This window comes from Cyanistes caeruleus, chromosome 4 (genome assembly GCF_971803275.1).
Source record: "Cyanistes caeruleus chromosome 4, bCyaCae1.hap1.1, whole genome shotgun sequence".
NCBI lineage: Eukaryota > Metazoa > Chordata > Aves > Passeriformes > Paridae > Cyanistes > Cyanistes caeruleus.
In genome coordinates, this window is record NC_141704.1 from 53,866,570 (window position 1) to 53,888,503 (window position 21,934).

A 21,934-nucleotide genomic window follows, 5' to 3' on the forward strand; every position below is an offset into this window, starting at 1 on the left:
GTCAGGAGCAATATTCAAAAACTTGTTATGGTATGTTAATTCTAGGCTGAGATTTAGATCACCCACTGCTCAAGGTTGCCTGAATCTATTGCTCTGTTGTTGATGAAAATGGCAGTTGGTCACATTTTAATTGTCAGAATCCTTCTTGCTATTGATTAAACAGAAAGGTAGTATATAGATGCCTAAATAAGAGCTGGTCTCAACTGCTTAACATTTACTGCTTAACATTTAGAATATTGTGTCCAGCTTTGGGATTCCCAATACTTGAAAGACACTGGTAATCTGGAGTTAGTTCAACAGAATACCAACCTGGTGGGGATCTGGAACACTTGATTTGTAAAGGAATGATTAAAGAGCTGTGCTTGTTCACCCTGGAGGAAAGACAGTTTTGGAGGGGACCTGAAATTCCCCTGTCCTAGCAGGAAGCTTATTAAGAAGGATCTAGGCTCTTGGATGGCATGGCAGGAGGACAAGTAACAAAACCACACAATATTGATTAAGAGTCTCAGACTAGAAATCAGAGACTGGAATGGGTTTCTCAGAGAGGTTGTGCAGTCTCTATCCCTTTAGGCTTTCAAGATCCAGCTACACAAATCCCTGAGCAACCTGATCTGAGCTTGCAGGTGACCCTCCTTTGAGCCTATAATCTTAGTCTCTTTTCTCCCTTTTGTAAGATAGCCCCATTATACATGGCAGCAAAAGCGAGGAAGGAGAATTTTAGCATAAATTTTCAGACTAAGAAGCAATACCACATGAGAGAACATTTGGTATGTGAATGAGAAGCCATGTTTGAAAACATGATGGACAAGATTATACTTAATCTAATGCTCCATTTACTTACGTGCTTTCCTGGTAACAACATCAATGGTGCTGCTGGGAGGTCCATAGCCTGCACTATTGAAGGCAGACACATCTACATGGTAGCGAGTGTTAGGCTTCAGGTTTTCCAGTTTGGTTGAATACTCTTGATTGCTCACCTGTACCCGCTGTGCAGCTGCTTCTTTGTCATGAGCAGCCCAGTAACGAATCTGTAAGCAAGGCAATTGGAGGATTAAATTTAACATATTGAATCATAGAGCAATTTTATAAAAAAATATGTATTTCTATACTATATATTCAGATATAAGCCAGCTAAAATAAATATAACAGCAATAGCATGGAATTCCTTCTACAGGCTGTGATTTTAAGTTTTGTATAGGCATAAAGAAAGAGAACTGAATGTAGAATTTATTATGCAAACTTTTCTCATAGTGGTTTAACTTGTTCCCAGCTAAGTCACTAGAAGCCTGGGAGCTGGATAATGCCTTCAACGAACAAGACTTTTCTTCTTGCTCATTTGTTTTTGCATTCTACTCTGAACTTTACTATTATTTTCTTACACTAGTAGAGACTAAACTCTGGTAAAGTTTTTGGTATATTTTGTTTTTAATGTCTTATAAATTTAGGCCTTTTGTTATTCTATATACAGAATGCAAAGTATTCAGTCATGTTAGCTGCATGTGTAGGTCAGTATATGTATATGTAACCATTTTCTAGAGTTTTTCAGCTAAATTCAATCAAGCTTTATAGCACAATATGGCGTTTGTCAAAGTAGATGAAGAAAAACATGAAAATACTTAAAATATGGGAAAAACATGACTGTAAGCTTGTAATACCTTAAAAGCCAATTAACAGTACACAGAAATTCCATGAGTTGCTTTTTTTTTCCAAAGAACTTATTCCATCCTACTTTAATTCATTATGCATTACAGAGCACCAGGTGAAAACAGTGTAATTCCTATGGAGTGATGCCATTCCATACAGTCCCTCACATACACAGGGTCCTATTCTGCATGGCCTTGTGAGATGCAGATCAGAGAGAAACACTGTCAGTCTCTGCATTCTGTCTGGTTTATAACCATTTGCATTACGACTAAATTACTGCACAAACCTGAAAGAGCAGAAAGCCATGCAGATTGCATTTTGGTTCTCAGTGTTTTCACCCTCAACACTTCTGCTCAGCTTCTGCCTGACCTCATAATGATTTTTGTGTATGCTACATGAGGGTGCTTTAAATTTTTCAGGAAGAAGTTAATATTGTTGGCAAATTCAGACTCTTGGAAAATTGTAGTTTGTAAGACATTATCAGTGACATGAAGTATACTGTCATCTTCATGTCATAAATTGTAACAGTTTTAACGTTCTGTTCTTCTGAGATTAGTTGCCCATGAAAACTTCATTTAAGGAATAGGTTAGATGAACTGATAGTCTGTCAAATTGTTAATATCACAGTTCTTTTCTTTACAAGTATTGGGTGCAACCCTTGTTTGATGAGGCTTTATTTTCTCCCATTTACATTTAAATTACAATATTTAATAAAAATATTGTTTTCTTTTATCTTAGAACACATGCTGTGGTTGAATAAGGAGAGATGCAGGGGATTTAGCAGGGAGATTTCTCTTTACCTACTAAAAATGTCTTTGGACTTGAGAAGAGTATTGCTACACAGAGATTACTGTCAACTAAATAATTCTTGTACTTTGTCTCTTGTCAATGTTTTTTGCCACAGTCTTTCCCACCAGTGTTACAGGTTACTCTGATTATTATAAATGTGACATCTTAGTGGCCTTTGTCACTCTTTCCTGCTGCAAGGAGAATCACACTGTATCTGCAGACCAAACTGGTTTCACTTTTTAAGTTCAGCATGCACACCTGATTTTCAGCAGGCACAAAAAGATAACCTTCAGTTCTATAAATGTATGTCCTGCATTCTGTTTAAAAAATATCATCCACTAGCATCCTAAACATCTGTAATGTACTGTAATTTCGGCAATCACACTCAAAATTTGTACTTATAAAGGTGGCTATTTTCCTGAGTAAACAGCCTTTACCCTAAAATGAGTGAGGACTGCACCCAGTCCATTCTGCAGGCTTCAGCAGTAGAGTGGTAACCAGATGAATGGTTTCAAACTGGCATGGATCTGAAACCATGACAGCCATTTCAGCTGAAGGTCTGATAGTGATCTTCAAGTCAGAGTTTCTTTTATAGGATTATAATTAACATACTGTTGTAGATAAGCAGGTCTTGTTGAATGCAACCAGCTGTACACCATAAGGTGTTAACTGTAAATGGCTGACTCAGGTGAGAGAGGGCGTGTACATCAGAAGCTGGAGAACGTCATGTCTACCTCTAAGTTCAAACAAGTTTCTAGCCTGCAGCAAAAGGATGTCTTTAAAGTTCTAGGTGGCCAAAAGTTTATTAACCATGACAGGACCAATATCAGCTTTCTTGTTGATTTTAGCTGGCCACTGAAAACTAACTAATCAGTTTTTAGTATGATCTATTATGTTAATTAAGTAACAGCTTTAGGTAAAGATGGAAAACACACTTTATATGAAGCTTTTATTAATCATGTGGCATAATCTGAAAGCCTTTGAATTCCTCCGACTTGCAAAGCTTTTTACAATCTTAATGCTCGTTTGCAGTGCAGGGATGCTAACGGTGTAATACAAGAGTAACACAGAGCATCAAAGAAGACAAGTGAGAACAGTGAATGAAAATGCAAATTCCTTCACTGAGAACATATTATGCTTCAGAAAGAAGTAATATAATTTAAAAATTAAATAAAATTTAAATCCCAGATACAATTGTTCTTGGCTGCAATGTTGTGGACTTTACTCCTACAGTGTATGAGCTATATGTCATGAACACAGAAAGTTCTTCTCTAATACACAGCCATACTTAAATATTTGGAACATTGTAACAATTCCTGGAAAAGAAAAAAATAAGATTTCCCTGAGAGCTAAGATAACTACTGTCTTCCTTATACTATTCCTATATTTCTCACTTTATATTTAAATAATTTCAAACTTTCTTGTAATAATTTGGAAATTTCTTTCTTGCCTCTGGAATTAAATGCCACTCTGCTTCAAGAAGTCTCATTTCCTCACTCTACGGAGTAGCTCCTCTCTCTTTTTTTGAAAGAGTTTATATAGTAGCTCCATACAGCCTTCTTATACCTGATGCTCTGCATTTACTTTGTTAGGGTAATCCACAGGCAATGAATCCCCAGAGGACACAGAAGGGGATTTCAACCAAGCTCTTGAGTTTTTGTGGGAAATAAACCAATTGTGATTTGTGCGAAGGAATGCCTTAGCCATCATGAATTAGTGCAGCCCTCTGTGCTAAAATCAGCAAAAAACCTGTCTTTCATGGTCTTCTCCTCTATTCAAAATTTAAAATACTCAAGCTGTTTCTGTAAGTGTCATGAAACAAAAGCTCCCATATTCTTGAAAGTTCTACATAGGACTGACACAAAAATATCCTTTACTCATATTAAGAAATAATGCTAATAGAATATTTCAGTCAACAAGAGACAATGGTGGTGAGTAGTGATAAATTTGCTTAATAAAATAAACCTACATTTATTGCATAAAAACAGCATGAAATACAGATGGTGCCACTGGTGCTGCATCCACTGTAGAGACGTGGCTGTTAGCAGTGTATTGTAAGAACTCATAAATCTTAAATTCTCTATAGGGATGGAGATAGTTTTCATACTTTATCTCTTCTTTAAGTGTGAGCTGAGGATACTCCTCTGTAATGGCAAAACGTATCAGCTCACACTCATCACCATGGGGGCAGTCATCCTGACAGTATGCATTAGTGTCAGGAAAATCTGACTCCTCCTGGTGTGAGAAGCATTGTGTCACAGGTGAAATACCTCAGGTTCTTTGCTCAGGGTACTCCCACCTCTTAAACTCCAGCATTCAAAAGTCAATCCTGCAATTTTCAAGTAATAATAAAGACCAAAAGGGAACTGAGAAGGTGATCTGGTGAATGATGGTTTCTATTAACCTGTGTTACACCTGAGCAGTAATTTAAAGGTAACTTTTGTATTATTTATCAATGCCAATAGACACAGAGCCTTCCAGAGATAGTCACTAGAATTTTATAATGCAATTTGAATTCTCCTTCCACCACAGCTTTTATTGCAACTTCACAAATGCTATCTTCAGCCTTAACCTTCCAGAACAACCCTCTCTATTTAAGCCCTGTCTTATGGCTCCTGCAGGGGTTCTGATCTTCAGGAAATCAAGTATCTCTTTTTATTCTCAGTGAAGAAGCATGGGCTTTCCTTTTGCTGCCTTCCCCTTTACTAGAATAAGACTGGTGATTGCCCTGGGGGAAGAGATCTCAGAATTAACACCTTATTGAGCATTGTGGGGCAGTAACTGGGGACTATCCATCTGTTTATCATCTAGCCAGATGGAAATTTTTACATCCCTGAAAATTAGAAGATTGTCTTAGAAAAAGAGGGAAAAAAGAGAAGAAATTGATATTCTAATGTAGCTGTTCACTGTACATGTACAAGCGAGTCAGTTCACGATGGATTTGTGAAAGTGTATTTCTCCAGAAACAGGTGGATGAAACTACACTATTGCTATCAAAACAAGGCTACACCCTGAACATCCATGGTCCATGTAGCAGACTGTCCATTCCCAGGATATCTCACCTTTCTAACAGTTATTCTCTTTTCAGCCTAAAGATTCACCCATATTTCTTTCTGATTTTTTTTCCCCCTTCTTTTTTTACTGACTGTTTTGCTCGTCCTGGTCTTTGCTGCTAAATTCTCTCCCTCCCTTCCTCCCCTGATGTCCCCTAACATAATTCAGATGTCTTTATGTCAAATAAAGTAAAATTTTAAAAAAATGGCCAAACATGGGTTGTCTGTGCGCATGTTCTCCTACCATATTCTTTCCACATTTATCTTTCCCCCTCCTGCTTTACTAACCTATTCCCCACTGCAACTCTGAACATCCAGCTTCATGGTCTATCACAACTGTAATCCCAGCCTCTGTCAGCCCTCCTTGTTGCTGCTCTATCTACCAGAGAGAGAGAGCAGCTGCCACTTTCCACCAGTTGCCACGTTCTACATTCCCAGAAGCCCCCTCCTGTGTGCCAAGCGTCTGTTCAGGTTATTCTGCATGTGAAGGCTTCAGTCTCTGGGCAGACTGCCCACCCTGGGAGTGCAGTGCTGCTACAGAGCTGTCCAGGTTGAGCTCACAGATCTCAGCTATGACCATCAATTTGTCCATCCTATTCTAGCTGCAAAATCCCTGTGAGATACCAAAACAGAGAGGGCTGCTCTAGTAAATTAGGAGTTACCAGTGATATTAGCGCCTTGATTCCAAACCCCAGTGTTTGCAATTTTAAGATTTAATGTCTATACTGTATAAAATCAACCTTGACATGGGATACTATTCTTGTTACAGTATCACTAAAGTTTTACATAAATCTCATGGAGACAGAAACAGACATCAGGAAATAAAACAAAAACAAGTACTACTTATTTATTAATAGATTTTAATTTTAAAAAATACATTCCATGAGATTACTCCTCATTTGTATGTACTTATTTTGGAGCATAGAGGATATCTTCAAGTAGCTGAACACTTAAATCACAAGGCAAGTCACTAACAAACTAGAGACCCAAACCTCTATTTTGGGTAGCAGCCAAAGTAAGCAGACTACACTGCAGAGTTTGTCAGCATCCACTGTGCATGGATGATGTTAAGACTTCCCTGCTAGAGCACTACGTGGCCATTTCTCACTGTACCCAGCCTGTGGCTGTTGTCACCTCTGCAGAAGGACAAGAACAATTTTCTCCAGTAATGCCATTGAGATGGCCCAGATGGAACATGCCCCAAAGCTCCTTTTAATGTGAAGAATAGAAACCATCAAGAAAATATCTCTGTCTTGCACAATAGCAATACCTCTATAATACCGGATTTTGGGCATTTGTCAAGTAGTGCCACTTACTATAGGGTTTGTGGGTGAAATATATTAATAACTGCTGGCAATTTAAGTAGGCCAGAGTTAGTTGAAATTTCCCAAATGTGTTGAAAATTACACCCAAAATTTAATTTCAATGTTTTAAGAAATGATAGCTAGGCATTCAATTACACAAAAGAGACAACATTCTTTCATGAAATAATGGGGCATTTTGTTAGTTGAAAGTGCAAACATAGATTTCTTAATCTATTTTAGTAATGAAGTACATAACAAAAATAATGTTTCTCAAGATGCAAAATATGCACAGAACATGCTAACTAAAGAGAAACAAACCCTAAGAGATGGAATGCCATAGTAGGAATTACTGTTGCTATAACTACTGACAGTAAATGAATAAGAAGATTGACAGTGTCACTACTAAACTCACCTGATATCCTTCCACAGATTTATCAGAAACATGGTGCCAAGAAACAGACATTTCAGAAGATGACAAAACTTTTATGCTCACATCTGTAGGTACTTCAGTTGGAGCTGGAAGATGAAAGATATGTTAAACATTCGATCTGATCCTGTGGTAATGTTATACTTGTTTACAGGGACTCTTCTCACTTCAGAGAAGTTATTTTCAGTATTTTATATAATTTTCCTGACATAACTGAGCCAAGTGTTAGTCTTTAATCTGTTTTTTCTTGATTAAGCTTCAAGTCCAGTGATGATCTGTAAGAAAAATGATTCTATAAAAACAAAGCAATGATCCTGTAACTTGGCTCAGACTATGTATTTTTACGCTTCAATAGATTTCATGCTGAAATTTGTGTAAACTGAAAACAGCATTTGATAAATAGAATGAAGCATCCAGTGGTCTTTTACTAAATGTGACAGCAGCTCACATATAATATATATCAGATTTTTAAAGTTAGCTACACACAAATACTTGTGTATGTCAGTCCTAACAATACCATTTTTTTGTGAGAGCAGATATTAGATACACAGCTGTCCAGTGGCACTTACTAACTCAAACATAGGTGTGAAATAATCCAAAGCACTCTTCTGTAAGGCATACATTGTAAGGTGGATTTTGTTTGCATTCTTAGTTCTGAACAGAAGCCAACGCAGAGTACAGACCATCATAATGTGACAGACTTTCATCTAGGGATTAGAATACTGAGGTCTAGTTTCATTTCACTGATGAATTCTGAATTCATTGAAATTCATTCACTTCATCGAATTTTAAACAAGGTAAGGAATTAAGAAAGGCATGAACTTAGAAATGTCTCTAAAAGACAAAGTTTTCCAAGCTAACAAAAGCTCTCTGTCGTGAATCTTTTCAAACAAGTTGCAACAGACAGGCATGGCAGCCCTAGCTGAGGAAAGCTTTCATATACTTAATCTTCCAACTGGGCATCCAGTCAACTATGCATCAAAACAGCCACTGTTAAGAAAAAAAATCACTAACATCTCTCATGAAAAGTATCCCAGGTAACAAAATAATCTTATATGCAAAGTTACCTTTTGTAATTGTCTTTCAATGGCTGTTAATAATGCAAATGTCTAATTAAAAAATTATACATTATTGCAAAATTGTTTTCACAGTGACAGGAATTTAGATAAGCAAGAGGCCTGTGCACTCATTACTAGCAATCATTACTCACTACTAGCAATGGCAGATATGACTAGCAGTTGTCAGACATGGAACTTGGCTTATTACATGTGGGAACACAGAAATTCCCCAGTCACTGAAGAGAATAACAATACCCACAGTTACAACTAGAGAAACACAGATCTATTATAGAATACACAATTCAGTGGAAAAGCTGTCACTATATACATAGATATATGTATATATGGATATTTATACATATCTGTATGGAATATTGCATGACCATACTGCATTTTCCCAATACCTTTGAGAACTTGTGTTGTTTAACAGTAATAATATCCCTTGATGACTCAAAGGTACAGAAGTACAGATGGAATAGTTGTGATCATCTAACCTATTCCCAAATCACTGTCAGACTCTTCTCTATTGTATAAATTACAGAACTTTCTAAAAAATTTCATACTGAAAAGTTTCATCTGCCAGGGCTTTTGCTGATACAATACTCTAACAATATTTCATCTGCTCATGCTTGTTTATGAGCTGCAAATAATTTACATCCCTCTTTGTCATTTATGTTCTGTAAATACTTTGCAGCCTCTCTTGAGCCAGAAAGATGGCATCAGTCTTTTTCCTCCAGCCTTCTGATTGTGTATTTCTACCAATAAAAGGAGAAATCACAAGGTCATTACAATATATTCTCTTCAACAGAAATACAGTGGTCATCAAACAATCATCTTCTATGCAAAACTACACAAAGTTCAGGCTGGCAGCCAGTAAGCACACTACAAGGTATGGAAGTGATTTTGTTTGTGTCCTGATGCCAGGAGACAACTCTCTCCTCAATGCTCTTCAGAGCAACTTCCATTACATCTCCTGGAACAACTCCTTCTAACCTTCCCTGAAATTCCTGATTGGATACAGACAATAGTCAGGGTCAAAGCTCTGCACTGGAGCTGTGAGCACTATTGGTAAGGTTTGTACTCTTGTGCTTGAAATCAAAGAAGTACGTTCCCTGAGCTTCTATTTCTTTTGCAGTCTGTATCTGGCATTTTTTAACCACAAATGTTTTTTATCAGGTGTCTGAACCTCGCTAAAGTTGGTGTTAGAACGTCAGCAGCCACTCAAGTGACCTCTTTATCTGGAAACTGGAACTACTGTACATTTGTTTTCCCTCTGTCTTTTTGGGCTGCAAGGCCCTACCATGTCCCTGAATTTACAGACCATACAAATACACATGCCACTCCTGACATGGTATAGATAATTCTAACATAAACATGTGGGAGTTTATCAGTCAGCTGTCGATAAAGTGTGTGAGCAAGGATGGATGCTTAAGTGGTATTTGACCGATATTGCTTTCATTACACCATAGCTATTTACTAACATGTTTATACAATTGCGAAAAACTCCTCTGTGCTGCTGCAGCAGCTGTTGAAGATGATTTCCTAAGGTGTGCTTTCCTGAGAAAAAAGATTAGCATTATCCTCATCAGCCAGCTTGGTATTGAGGACTCCTTCGTCTTTTCTCTCTGTGTGGCCGATTTGTGAGCAAAGTTCCCATCAGTGCTAATGGGAACCATGAATATAAATCTTCTATAAAGTACACAGAGTACAGAACAGAATCGGAAATGTGAGAATGTGGCCCTGTTATCATATCCCTCCTCTTGGCTCTTCGGTCTACATCTGTTGACTTTGTGAAGGAGATTTTACTCTATGGAAAGAAAAATATTAGCAATCTTTGGGTTTCTGGCAGAAATTAATGAACTGCATTTTTTTAGAGCAGTCTTGAGTGATGATGATTCAATTAAAGATGTTGTATATATTTCTTCTGATTTAAGGTAAACTTTCTTCCACTACTTTCTCTCTTCTGCTTAGTTTGAAAATGTCATTTAAACCTCAATCCTAAAGATCACAGCATGTGAAATAATTACAGTAAGAATAAAGAAAAATATTTTAATGGAATCTGAAAGAGGTTTCTATTAAATTACTCACTTGATAGCTCTAATATGCAAACCAGAATAAAGAATGTAACTAGGATAATTTATATGAGACTCTAAACATGTTGGAAATGTAACTAGATACAATTGAACTATCATTCCTTCATAATTTTGGGCTCAATTCTGATTCTGATCAACTAAAATTCTAGGCTTTAGTGTGGTCTGTTAAGAAGAAAAAAAAAAAGTAAGCATACGTCAAATACACGTACTAAGATCACAGAGACATTACTGAATAAAGATCTAAATGTTTTGGGCAACCCCTGTGGAGATAAGAATTTATTTTTCTATATTCTTAAATCTTTTAACAAGCTGTGAAGAATCTTGCATACTGCTGTTTATCGCTTATTGCCAGCAAGTGCAGCCAAGTGCTCTGCATCACACAGAAAGCAGAAAGTGGAAGTTGGCATTTCAGAACAAGTGTTTTGTGTGAGCAATGCACACCTTCCCTGCTGAAGATGCATCCTGCTACATAAATCAGTGTCAAGGACCAGGTTCTACTGATGTTGGTGGTGCTGATCTGGACCCACAGTGTAAAACTCATTTGGAACATTTTTTACTCACCGTCTTGTGCTGAATAAATGACAGCAGTGAGACTGAATGGCCCATCCCCTTTGTTGTTAAATGCTTTCACTTTTACTTGATACTGAGTTGAAGGTGGCATTGATTCATCCTTGTGGACATATCGGCCAATTTCAGGATTAGTAACTGTAACTCTTCTCCATTCTTTCTCACCAAATGGCTTGAAGGCCACTATATAACCAAAGTTATTGCCATAATGGTATTCTCTTGACAAAGGCTGTAGAGACAAAAAAATAAAACATTAATTACTGCTAGACAGCTAGTCTAGAATGAACTATAAATTATGCAGAAAGCATTGATATGTACGTTGTAAAAACAATGAACTAAACCTCCATTTCACCCTGGTTTCCTTCAATGGCTTGCTTCCACCCCCTTTAAAAATAGGCCCTTTTAGATCTGCAGTATTAGTGTATTTTCTAGGAAAACATTTTAAGATCTTTTTCCTCATCTGAACTCAGTGTAACACACATCATGTTACCTCCCACAGAAAGAAACCAAGAATAATTCTGTAATAAAACAGCTGTAGCTGTCAGAAAAAAAGACCTAGGGAATGAGGCACAGCAGATATTTAACACAGATATATTATGCCAGTATATGGGTCCATGTACATGTGGAGATAGATATTCTTGCAAAAAAAAAATCACAGTGGAGGGAAAATCTATGTGGCTGGCCCAAATGATATTAATTTACTGAAAGTTTGTCACCTAGACAACTGGCACAGCTGATAAAGAAAGATGGACACATTCAAAGAATGACTCATCCTACCACTTTTCACTGATGATGGAGGGGATCCAGCTGCTGATTTAGATTACCTAGCTTCTAACTGGTAAATCTTTTCATGAAATGACTCACACTTTCAGTACAGGAATCAAAGATACCTATCCAGAATATTTCTTAAAACTATAAATAGTATAACTTCCGACACCTAGGAATACTGGAAAATATGAAATTAAGGGAGAAAATCTGCCATAATGGATTTTACTTCTTTTACCAATTCTCTCTACATTCAGTGATCCTTTCTCAGTTCATGGAGCTTTTACCACAACTATTATACACTGCACCCAACCAGCCAAAATCACATCATTCATCTGTGCATCAGGAGATTGACCAGAAGCATCCTTTGAAAATAAGCTTCCTGCATCACCTTATTCCCTAATAGAAACCTCAGAGAGATGAAATAGCTTATCTTGAGGCAAAGGTCTTGAAGCAGTGACACAGTGAGTAATTATTCTCCTTAGGTGCTTGCCCATTACTGCAGCACTTCAGCCAACATGTGTGGAGATATTCTGAGCAAGGTTTTGTGGAACTTCGGTGTAGCTGATCTTCTGAATCTATCACTGTAACTAGCTGCTTAAAATAAACCAGAATCCTATCTCATATGCCAAAGTAAGCAGACTGGATGAGGCCCTAGCCTCAGAATGATTTTCAGCCAGAGCAAACTTTAGAAAGCCAGGACCGGCACTTAAAAATATATTCTAAAAGGTCTTGTATGAAGTTTGAAAGCAGCTTTCCCTCCAATGGCTGCACATAATAAGTAGTTATAAGTAGCTGAATAGTTTGCAGAATCCACTGAAAAGTTTGAAAACGAGAATTGTAGAGGGAAAGACAAATGAGCAAAACTGAGAAAGAATGGGCATGCCACTCCTAGGTCTCCTTCTCAGTTCCTCTTTCAAAACAAGTCTTGGAAGAGCTATGATTGCATCTCTGGCTGTCTCATTCAACCTGGGCTTATGAATCATAGCAAAAGCTGAAAAGGGGTTGGCAGCAACTTGTGAACCTGCCATACATTTTGTTCTTCTCTTCTTAATTAAGGACTATTTAGAGTAGCATATGCAAATGTCAGCACATTTGGGGGAATCAATATATATTTTTATCTTAGCCGTACGGATAGATATATTGTTGTCTTTCAGACTCCATGAATCTACAGTCTCTATTTAAAAACCCTTGCTAGACACAGCATAGAAGATTCTTGGGAAATAAACTTAATTTGTCTGGCTAAAGGAGCTACTCAGAACAGATGTGAAAAGCATAATATTAGGTAAGAGAAACAATGAGAATATAAATCAGCCTGGGTGTACAGAAAATACTAAAGTGGTCTTGTACTTCTGATTTTGCTTTAGTCACTATTCTCCTGATTATATTTTTTTGTTTAGTTTGGTCACAGCCAGGTTACAATACAGGTTACTCTATTGGAAATACCACGAGTGCCAGTCTTTACAAGCAATCCAAGAAGTTAAAGTTTTTAGAAGAAAAGCTTGTGAAGTAAAATAATCTAGGTCTTCTGCACCTGTCCATTGAATGTGTTATTTTGCTCTTCAAAAATAAGAGACCAGAATTAAGCCAATTAAGACATTTTATTAGGGGAAGTAAAATACAATATATTGTAACAGAACTGTGGCCCTTCTTTTTCAGAATCTTATATATCTTTTCTTCACTGCTAAAATAATTAGGAAGACTGAATAAATATTTTGTACTCAGTTAAAAAACAAAAAAAGCCCTCAAAACTCCAAAACAAAACCCAGTCAGGAAAGTCCAAATCTGATAGCTCACAGATATGGCTGGCTATTTCTGTCATACTTGAGAACTTTCACAGGCATATGATCAATCCTAAGTACAAAAAGAAGGAAATATACATATGGCATACAATCTTCATATTCATAAGGAGAAACCCTATACAACAATACATGCTATTGGAATGATGACATCTTTACATTACTTCCCACAAGAAAAAGCACTCTTCCTAGACATAATTCAGCTGCTACATATGAAACAACTATTCCCCAAAAGACACAAATGGCATAATGTGCCTTATGTATCTCATAGTCTTGTGACAGTGAACAGAGAAGTCGACAGAAAACACACTTGGTAATTTTCTCAATCATAACATAACCATCTTTCTTTGCCAGATGTAATGCTGCCGTAACTCTGTTTTTCCTGGAGACCGATAGGCTCTGACATGAATCCAACAATTATTTTTTTAAGTTTCTCCCTAGCTTCCCCAAATACCCTGCAGTAGATTTCAATCCTCTCTCCCATGCTGCTTCTGCCTATGAAACGCTGTTTATAAATCCTTATCCTCTCTTGTGCTACCGCTTGCTTTCCTCTTACCTTGGTGTCTCTTTTCCCTCCTTGCTTTACCTATATCCACAGAATAAGTAAGTTTTTAAAACCATTGCTTCAATAGTGAAATGAAGACTTCTTTTATTGATGCATTATCACAGTCAGTATGTGTTTCATTCTCTTTGTCTTAGAACGTTTTAGATATTTAGATATTTTAGAGATGTCCAACACATAAACCCCTACGGTACTCTCTTCCTCATTCCTTTTCATGTATTTTTTTTATGAGAAAAGTCTGGAAATCTATATTTTTATACAAATCCTGATCTCACAAGATCCAGAGACAAACCATCCACAGGTTTCAGGAGGAGCAAGATCAGATATGAGTTAGAATGGGTTTCATGCCATCTTGCATGTGCAATACTTACCATCCATGTTATTGTCAGTTCTCGATTGCTTCCACCCCCTCCTCCAACATCAGAAGGAGCCACATTAGGAGCTAGTGAAACAGAAGAGACACAAAAAATTACTACAAAGTATGCAGCAGACAGCTGCAAGGCCAATGAGCACACGTGGCACACACAATTAAAGTAATGATGGTGTGCAATCTGCCAAGACTAATGCATAGCTACTGCTTCAGGAAATATGCCAGCTGTAACCATAGCTAGCAATCATTCTTCCTTCTCCCTGTATTATCTACAAATTTTTAATTGAATATTCAAGAATGGAAAATTTCTTGTAAGTCTTAAGAGAAGCACACTGTGTATTGTTCTTGTGCTTTCTCAGATGTTGGTATGCTGAGGGCTCAAGCACCATGGACTTGTACGTGTAATTATCTTAACACACTGTGATCAGTTCCACCTACCTCAGTGGATTTACTTGCTATGGGAAGGTTAAACCCATGGGTCTATCTTTGAAGCACTGGCAGCCTAATTGATTTCTAGATTAGTGGCACATCTTCTTGACAGTCATGTTCAGGATGGGTAGATGTACCTAACCAAAACTGGCGTAGCACTTTACAATTTACTAATTGCATTTTACACTGACATTTTGCGTAATGAAACACAATGTATTGATCTACCATTGGTGCACAGCTGGGTGGCAAAGCAGGATACTTTCAAGGACTCCCTTATAAATCATTCCTATATTGTCATTTCTCTCAGACTCTTCACTGAGTGCAATGATTCTATTGCTATTGTGTTTGTGTATTTATCTGCTGTCACTCAATATGGACACACAAAGTACTGAAACTTAAAACTGTCCACTGAAAACTTAGGATATGATAGCCTACCTACAGGGCATTAAACATTCCTCAGACGTGCATGTAATAAGCTACATGCTCTACCTAAATTAATGTGTTTTTGCATAAAAAAATTCTGAACAGGATCAGGCATTTTCTCCACTAATCAGTGAAAGCTGTAAGTCATAGTGCTCAAGCACTATGTAAGTCAGATGTTTGCTGAGGCCTTCTCTGAGGGTCAGCTGAAGAGGAACACAAAGCAGAGAAGAACAAATGTTTTCAGACAGGATAAAAATATGTAAAAAAAATTGGAAATTGAAATCAGTATTCAATGCATGGTTTGCATTATTTATTTCTGGCCTTTCTAAAAACAAATTAGTGGAGATCAAGACTAAACATACATATAAGAATTTGAGAGAAAGATGGAATTTGTTACTTGACCTTGTAGTCACACAATTATAAACATATAGCTTTAGAGCTACATTAGAAACAGAGGGTTGCTAGAATGCTTAGTCAAAGAAGACAGGCTGCCAAAGAACAGAAGAAAACTGACTGTTTAAAGTCTAACAAGTCATTCTTTTCAAAAGAATCTTTCTCATTCTCTCAACCATTAAATCCAGGTTTCTCTCTCTGTTAAGACCAGGTAACTAACTTAGACAACTATACTTAGACAATTACTCTAATGAATCCAGAAGCTAAAATATGTAAAACCAGACCTTTACTGAATTTCAAGAAATAATTGTGCAATGTTGTTGATGAAGCAAGCTGTTTCATTAAAAATAAAAAACACTGCACACAGTCTTAGCATGTTAATAAGCTACTGAAATCAGTTATCTACCAGAAGAGCGATGTGAAAATTGAAAAAGATGCTGACAACTTTTAAGTGTAACAGGCATTATTTGTCACCCACATATTATAATAAAGACCAGCACTGTTTGTTGCTGTTTAACATGGAAAATGTTAACAATAACTACAATATGTGGACATGTCTTGTGATTTGTTATTTACCTTTTTCAGAATTGCATGAAAATGCTCATGCAGTTGGGCACACTGCTTCTGTAGTACCTTTGACATTGACAGTACAACCCAAATCCTACTGCTGCTTATAACAAATTCCAGCTCCTGGCAGAAAACACACTTGGGTGCAGAAGTTATTCTGTAAACTGTAAATTATTTAATCGCTATTTTGTCATGGCAAGTAGTGCTGACTGATGCCTAAGGAGACTATGTTACCATTTTGCATGGTTTGCCAAAAACTGTCTCACAGTCTGCCAGAGCATGGTGCTGTGCCTGGGGAATCAGACAACAGACTAAATAGACCACTTCTTGCAAAAGCAGTTTTTGCAAGAAGTTGTCTATTTAGTCTGTTGTCTGGTTCCTGCTACAAAACTGGAAAGTATGCCATTTTTAGGGAGGCTACAAAAATGGCATGAATGTGGCACACTGCAAACTGCAGGACATTACCCCTATTCCACCTGTTAGCATTATTTCTCTCCTTATCTGTGTCTTTTCTAAAATTTTAAAGCATCTATTGTGCACCAGACATTCAAAGAAACATGTAGATTTCTCCTGTATATTCTTGGGGCTTCAAATACAGCTCTTGAGACATAAAACATATTATGGTAGCAGTCAATTTTCTAGGCAGTGATTATCTTTTACTTCAGTATTAAAATTCTGTGGCTCTTCCTTCCCTATCCAAAATATTTCACCAATTTATTTTCTTTCTCCCCATGCAACAACATTTTAATGGACCAAATTTGTTTTCAATGAATGTTTTGAAATTTACGATGCAAATACATTTTATTTTGAAAATACTATCTAATCAAAGTTATGACCTAGCAGGTGTAATTGCAAAAGTTGTTTTTCACACTTCGGGTTTTCATTTTTAGTTTCAGAACTCAGGCTATAGGAAATAATTGTGAAGAAATCTAGATTGCAAGTGGGTATAGATTGCTCTGTGGTATAGAGGTTTGTTGGATACAATCTTTGTGCAGTGATACATTACCCCCTAGAACATTGCTGTTATCTCCTCTGTACAGTCAAACCAGAATGTATTATTTGGAATAGTAACATCTAATTCCTCATTTGGGAGAATTCATTATAAAAAGGATGTGCCTGTGCCTAAAGAATATCCTTAATATGCTCTGAGCTATTAGCACTGAGCAACCAGACAGATAAGAGTGCGTTATGTTGGATAATGTCACATATGTGATGTGAAGTAAGAAGACACCAGACCAAACCTTCAATCTCAGAAAATTGGCAATGTCCAGTAGAACACACACCCTTTCATGTATTCTTTAGTTGGAATACAAACCAAATGGCAAATGGACATTTTCCTTGTAAAATACATGCATGTTTTTTCCTAAGTCCTGAACCATGGTCCCAAACATATGCGTGCACTCATACACACACACAGCCTGGCTGACAGACACAGTGGAGATCTCTGAAAGATGCAGTCTGATTCTGTTTCAGCAATGGAGACAAATTTGCCACATGACTATGTTTCCTTTATATCTGCTTTGATGCTATCACATCTTCATAGTTTGATGCTTGCTACAATCTGTAGTAGTGGGTGGCTGAAAACATATTCCCTGCACACTGAATCTTATAAACTTTTTTAAAGTAAACCCTAAAATTACCAAATTGATAAACAAAAATGTAAAAATTAAGGAACACATTTTTTAAAAAAAAAAAAAACCTGACATTTTCTGTTTACGTACGGGCGCCTTCAGTTCTAATCCTCTGTGATGGCATACTAGGTTCTCCTGTCCCCAGAGTGTTTGTTGCTATTATCCGGAATTCATATTCCATCCATGGAATTAAATCAATCACTGTAGCAGATTCCATATTTCCTTCAATATCTGATGGGTCTAAAAAGAAGAATAAATGCTTTAGAAAACAGCATTTTCACACTTAGGTCAGCAATAGTGTGGTTGATTGTGGCAAAACTTGCACTACTCTACAACCACACATAGACGACTAAAGGGAACTTGACATTGCACATTAGGAATATAACATTTTACAAGGAGTACCCACAGCAGTGACTGGGAATTTGGAAACTATGACACTATCTTGGATAAACCCTTATTGACTTCCAAGTTTTAACTGGGTGTGAACTAGTACATTATGAGATTTCCTTACTAATTACATACTGTAACTGTAGAATTTCATTTTACCTACAGACAAATGCAATGAGAAATCTGTAATGCAGAAACAGTAAAATAAAAATTCATTACATGATCAGGCAAGGGCTAAACATGTAAGGTTCAATCAATTGATGAAGAGTGGTTTATAAAATGTGGTCCTAATTTGGTGTACCTAATTAGTGAGCATGTTATAACCTGCTGTCTGATTCTGATCAACAAAGGTAAAAGTTCTTGTAATTCCTATGAAAAGACCTGTTATTGTCATAAAGATGAGCTTCTTTATCACATATAAAATGAGTAACTCATGACAGTCTGCAATTCACAGACAATAGGGGTTGTTTCCATAGCTGTCTGCAGCTATGGAAAGACAGAAGATTTTCATTTATATACAAACAAGAGTTGTTTGTCAAATTAGAGTCTTGTATTCAGAGGAAGATGAGAACTGAGATATTATCCATTGGAAAGGCTACCACAGACAGCTGATTTGGAATTAAAATATAAATGAAATGCCGGCAGAAAAAAACCAAAAAACAACCAGGCAACAGCAGTGTAAGCACTAGATGGTGACACCACTTCCCTCTTCCTAATGATCATTAAATTTAATTCCAAAGTGAGATCCTGAAGGAGAAATGAACTCACTTTCCATTTTTCTTTCTACCTGCCTGCTACCCTCCCTCATTCTTACTTAGATTATTTTTCTATCTAGTCAGTAAAGCTATTGCAAACCTCCCCTGTCACCCAAGTTATGATATAAATTTAACACACTTTCAATGTCCTTCCTGGGCTACATCTGATCTCTTAATTTAATTTTACTGTCCCACAGATTCCCAGAACAATTATGAACACTTGACACAATGAGAATCTGAACCCCTTAACTGGAAAGAGCAACGTAAATGTAAACAACTTATTACATAATCCATTCATACATATTTCCATACTGTGAAGTAGTCTACACTTCTTTCACAAAACGCACTCAGTATTATGAAACCTGAGATGAATGATTTGGTTGGCGGATAATGCTAGTAGAAATAATAACAATATTTCCAAAATGCAATGCCAAAGTATATTTTCTTGTTTCACACATTTAAAATTAACAACATTAATTGATAGCCTAAACATTTGGTGACAGATCAATTCGGACTGCTCATCATGCTTCATTAATCTGAAAGTTAACACTGAATCAAAATGGGAGCAGCTCAGCAATTAAGTAAAAGCTTGCAGTAATGCTAGTGATAGTTAGTATGGTAATTTTACCTACTTTTAGGGAATCATTTATTTATCAAAATCCCTAACTGTGGTTCAGGTGAAAATGTAATGATTTTGAAAACACTGGAATAGTTACTTTCAACTTTTCAGAAATTAGTAATGTGTATCTTTTTTGTTTGCATCTTTTAAAAGGAATTCAACAATCTAGATTCCTCACTGTCCCACCCAAGATGTAAATCCCACTCAGCATTCTTTAGGGTAAAATTCAAATATTATCTCAGTAATTCTGAGAATCAGAGAACTTCAGAGATGCAGAGATGTTCATCCCATCATGCTTATAACATTGCAACTAGGGAATCTTCCCGAGAAATGAGAAGAGTGGTTTGAAGTCTCTGCTCTGAATCAGACAGAATGAAGATCTGAAAACAACACTTATGTTAACTCTTACACCTCCAGTTCCAATTCCACACAGCACAAAACAAAACAGTATTAGTTGCCACCTGAAATTCTTCACATTTCCTTTTCTTTAACTGAAATCTACAGAATGAGTAAGAAATAAAATTAACTTATCCTGAGAAAAGCAGAGGCTAGTCTAAAAGGATCCTTCTTTCTGCATGTATTGCTACTGAACCAAATAATCAGTTAGTCAAACAGCTCTAATTGATACATTAATTATTTTCTTAAAGTTCAAAGAAATCTATTGTACAGAAAACATTAAACAAGATATAAGTGATAAGAAGGGGCTGGGGAACCTTCTGAGTTTATTTTCCAAGCTACTTTGACATAAAAAATATCAGTGCTGGCTGATGGAGGCAATCATATCCAAAAGAATTATATATACTACATAATATGAAAGAAAAATAGGATATAATACAGAAGGCCTACTATATCTGACTTTTTACTCTAAAAAAATTTCAGTTCATTATGTCAATCTACTTCTTACACAACTGTAGTTTCAAGTGAAAAATTAAATGGAAGACAATCACTGAAACTATTAATATTTTTAGTATTTAGAAATGCTGAGTATGTGATATCTTAATTCCACAGGAAAGCACTTAAGATGTAATTTATAAGGGTGGGAAAATGAAACATATTGATTGGAAAATTCTGTATAGCTTGTGACAATGCTATCCTTCATAAAGCATTCAGGGATACTAGTAGCTTAAAAAATTTTTAAAGTTTATGTTTTTATGTAAAATGCTGAAAAAAAAAGCATAATTCCTGTGCTCAGGTAGGTTGATCTTTAACTGCAATGTTGTGGCACAATGATGACATCCAGTGGTTAGAAGGATAATCTTAGCTATGTTTTCTCTAGGGGTGCCAGTTTTAATGTAATTGGAACTCAGTCTGCTCCCAGGAAAAAGCAGACAATTTTAACCATTTTCCTATTTAACCATTTTCCAAATTTAACCACTTTCTCCATAACAAATACAGAAATGAAAACATCCACTTTTCATCCAAATTAACCTGTAAATAATTTTTTGTGATTACATTACTTGATGTTGAATGTTTCAGGCACAAGGAAAGAGGCAAAAAAGCCAGGTAGCAACTCTGGCTGGTTCTTTTCTGTTACTTCTTGACATTTTGTTCAGGTCCTTCTAATGCTGGGAACAAAACTATTGACAAGACACTGACAGGACAGTAAACCTGCAGCAGACATTAATAACATCTCTGGTTTCCTTCTGTGATTACTTTCTGATTAGTCACTTTCTAACAATCATATTTTAAAACTTACTGTCCTTATTACTTCTGGCATTACTCTTACCTGTTTTGGCATCTTTCCACTCTTCAGAAAGAAAGGTTTTTGACTGGATCGTGTATTTAGAAATAGGACTGTGATTGTCTGTTCCACGACTCCAGGTAAGTGCTACAGCAGTGTCTCTAATTTCTTCTACTCTTATACCTCCAGGGGGGCCTGGAGGACCTGAGGGAAAAAACAAAAGGAAAAAAAAAAAGAAAAAAAAAAAGAAAAAAAAAATACAATTAAAAAATTAAATATGCTGTAAATATTAAAGTACATCAATTTTTAATGCTTTATGGAATGATTCAGAGGACAGCTGTTCTTGCAATTTATAACTACCAAATAAAACTTCCATGATTCTTGCCTAATCAATATTGAGATAATCTTAAGTGAAAAGATGATACTTTGAAAATGTTGCTGCTGTTCTTACCAAACCAAACTGAACTCAGAAAAAAAACCTCCAAAAATTTTCCTTCTCAAATTCCACCTAATGATGGCCTTTAACCCACCTGTAACCTACACTTCTGCTTGTGCCATACAGGCCCGAGCTGCAAGTTACGCTGAAAACCCTGTAACTTATTTTGGAGAAAAATCATA

The 21,934-nt window shown here is 36.5% G+C and overlaps 1 protein-coding gene across 7 annotated transcripts in view; it reads right to left on the minus strand.

The window, feature by feature from the left end:
* Nucleotides 1-21,934, minus strand: part of CNTN1 (contactin 1) — a 207,545-nt gene that overhangs the window by 15,949 nt on the left and 169,662 nt on the right. For all 7 annotated transcript variants that reach the window (XM_086884683.1, XM_086884682.1, XM_086884681.1 and 4 more), the window contains 6 exons: nucleotides 21,362-21,520; nucleotides 17,965-18,114; nucleotides 14,433-14,503; nucleotides 10,930-11,164; nucleotides 7,203-7,306; nucleotides 842-1,028 (listed from right to left, as the gene is read on the minus strand). In XM_086884683.1, the coding sequence (XP_086740809.1) occupies nucleotides 842-1,028; nucleotides 7,203-7,306; nucleotides 10,930-11,164; nucleotides 14,433-14,503; nucleotides 17,965-18,114; nucleotides 21,362-21,520 (906 nt within the window). The remainder of the gene's footprint in view (nucleotides 1-841; nucleotides 1,029-7,202; nucleotides 7,307-10,929; nucleotides 11,165-14,432; nucleotides 14,504-17,964; nucleotides 18,115-21,361; nucleotides 21,521-21,934) is intronic.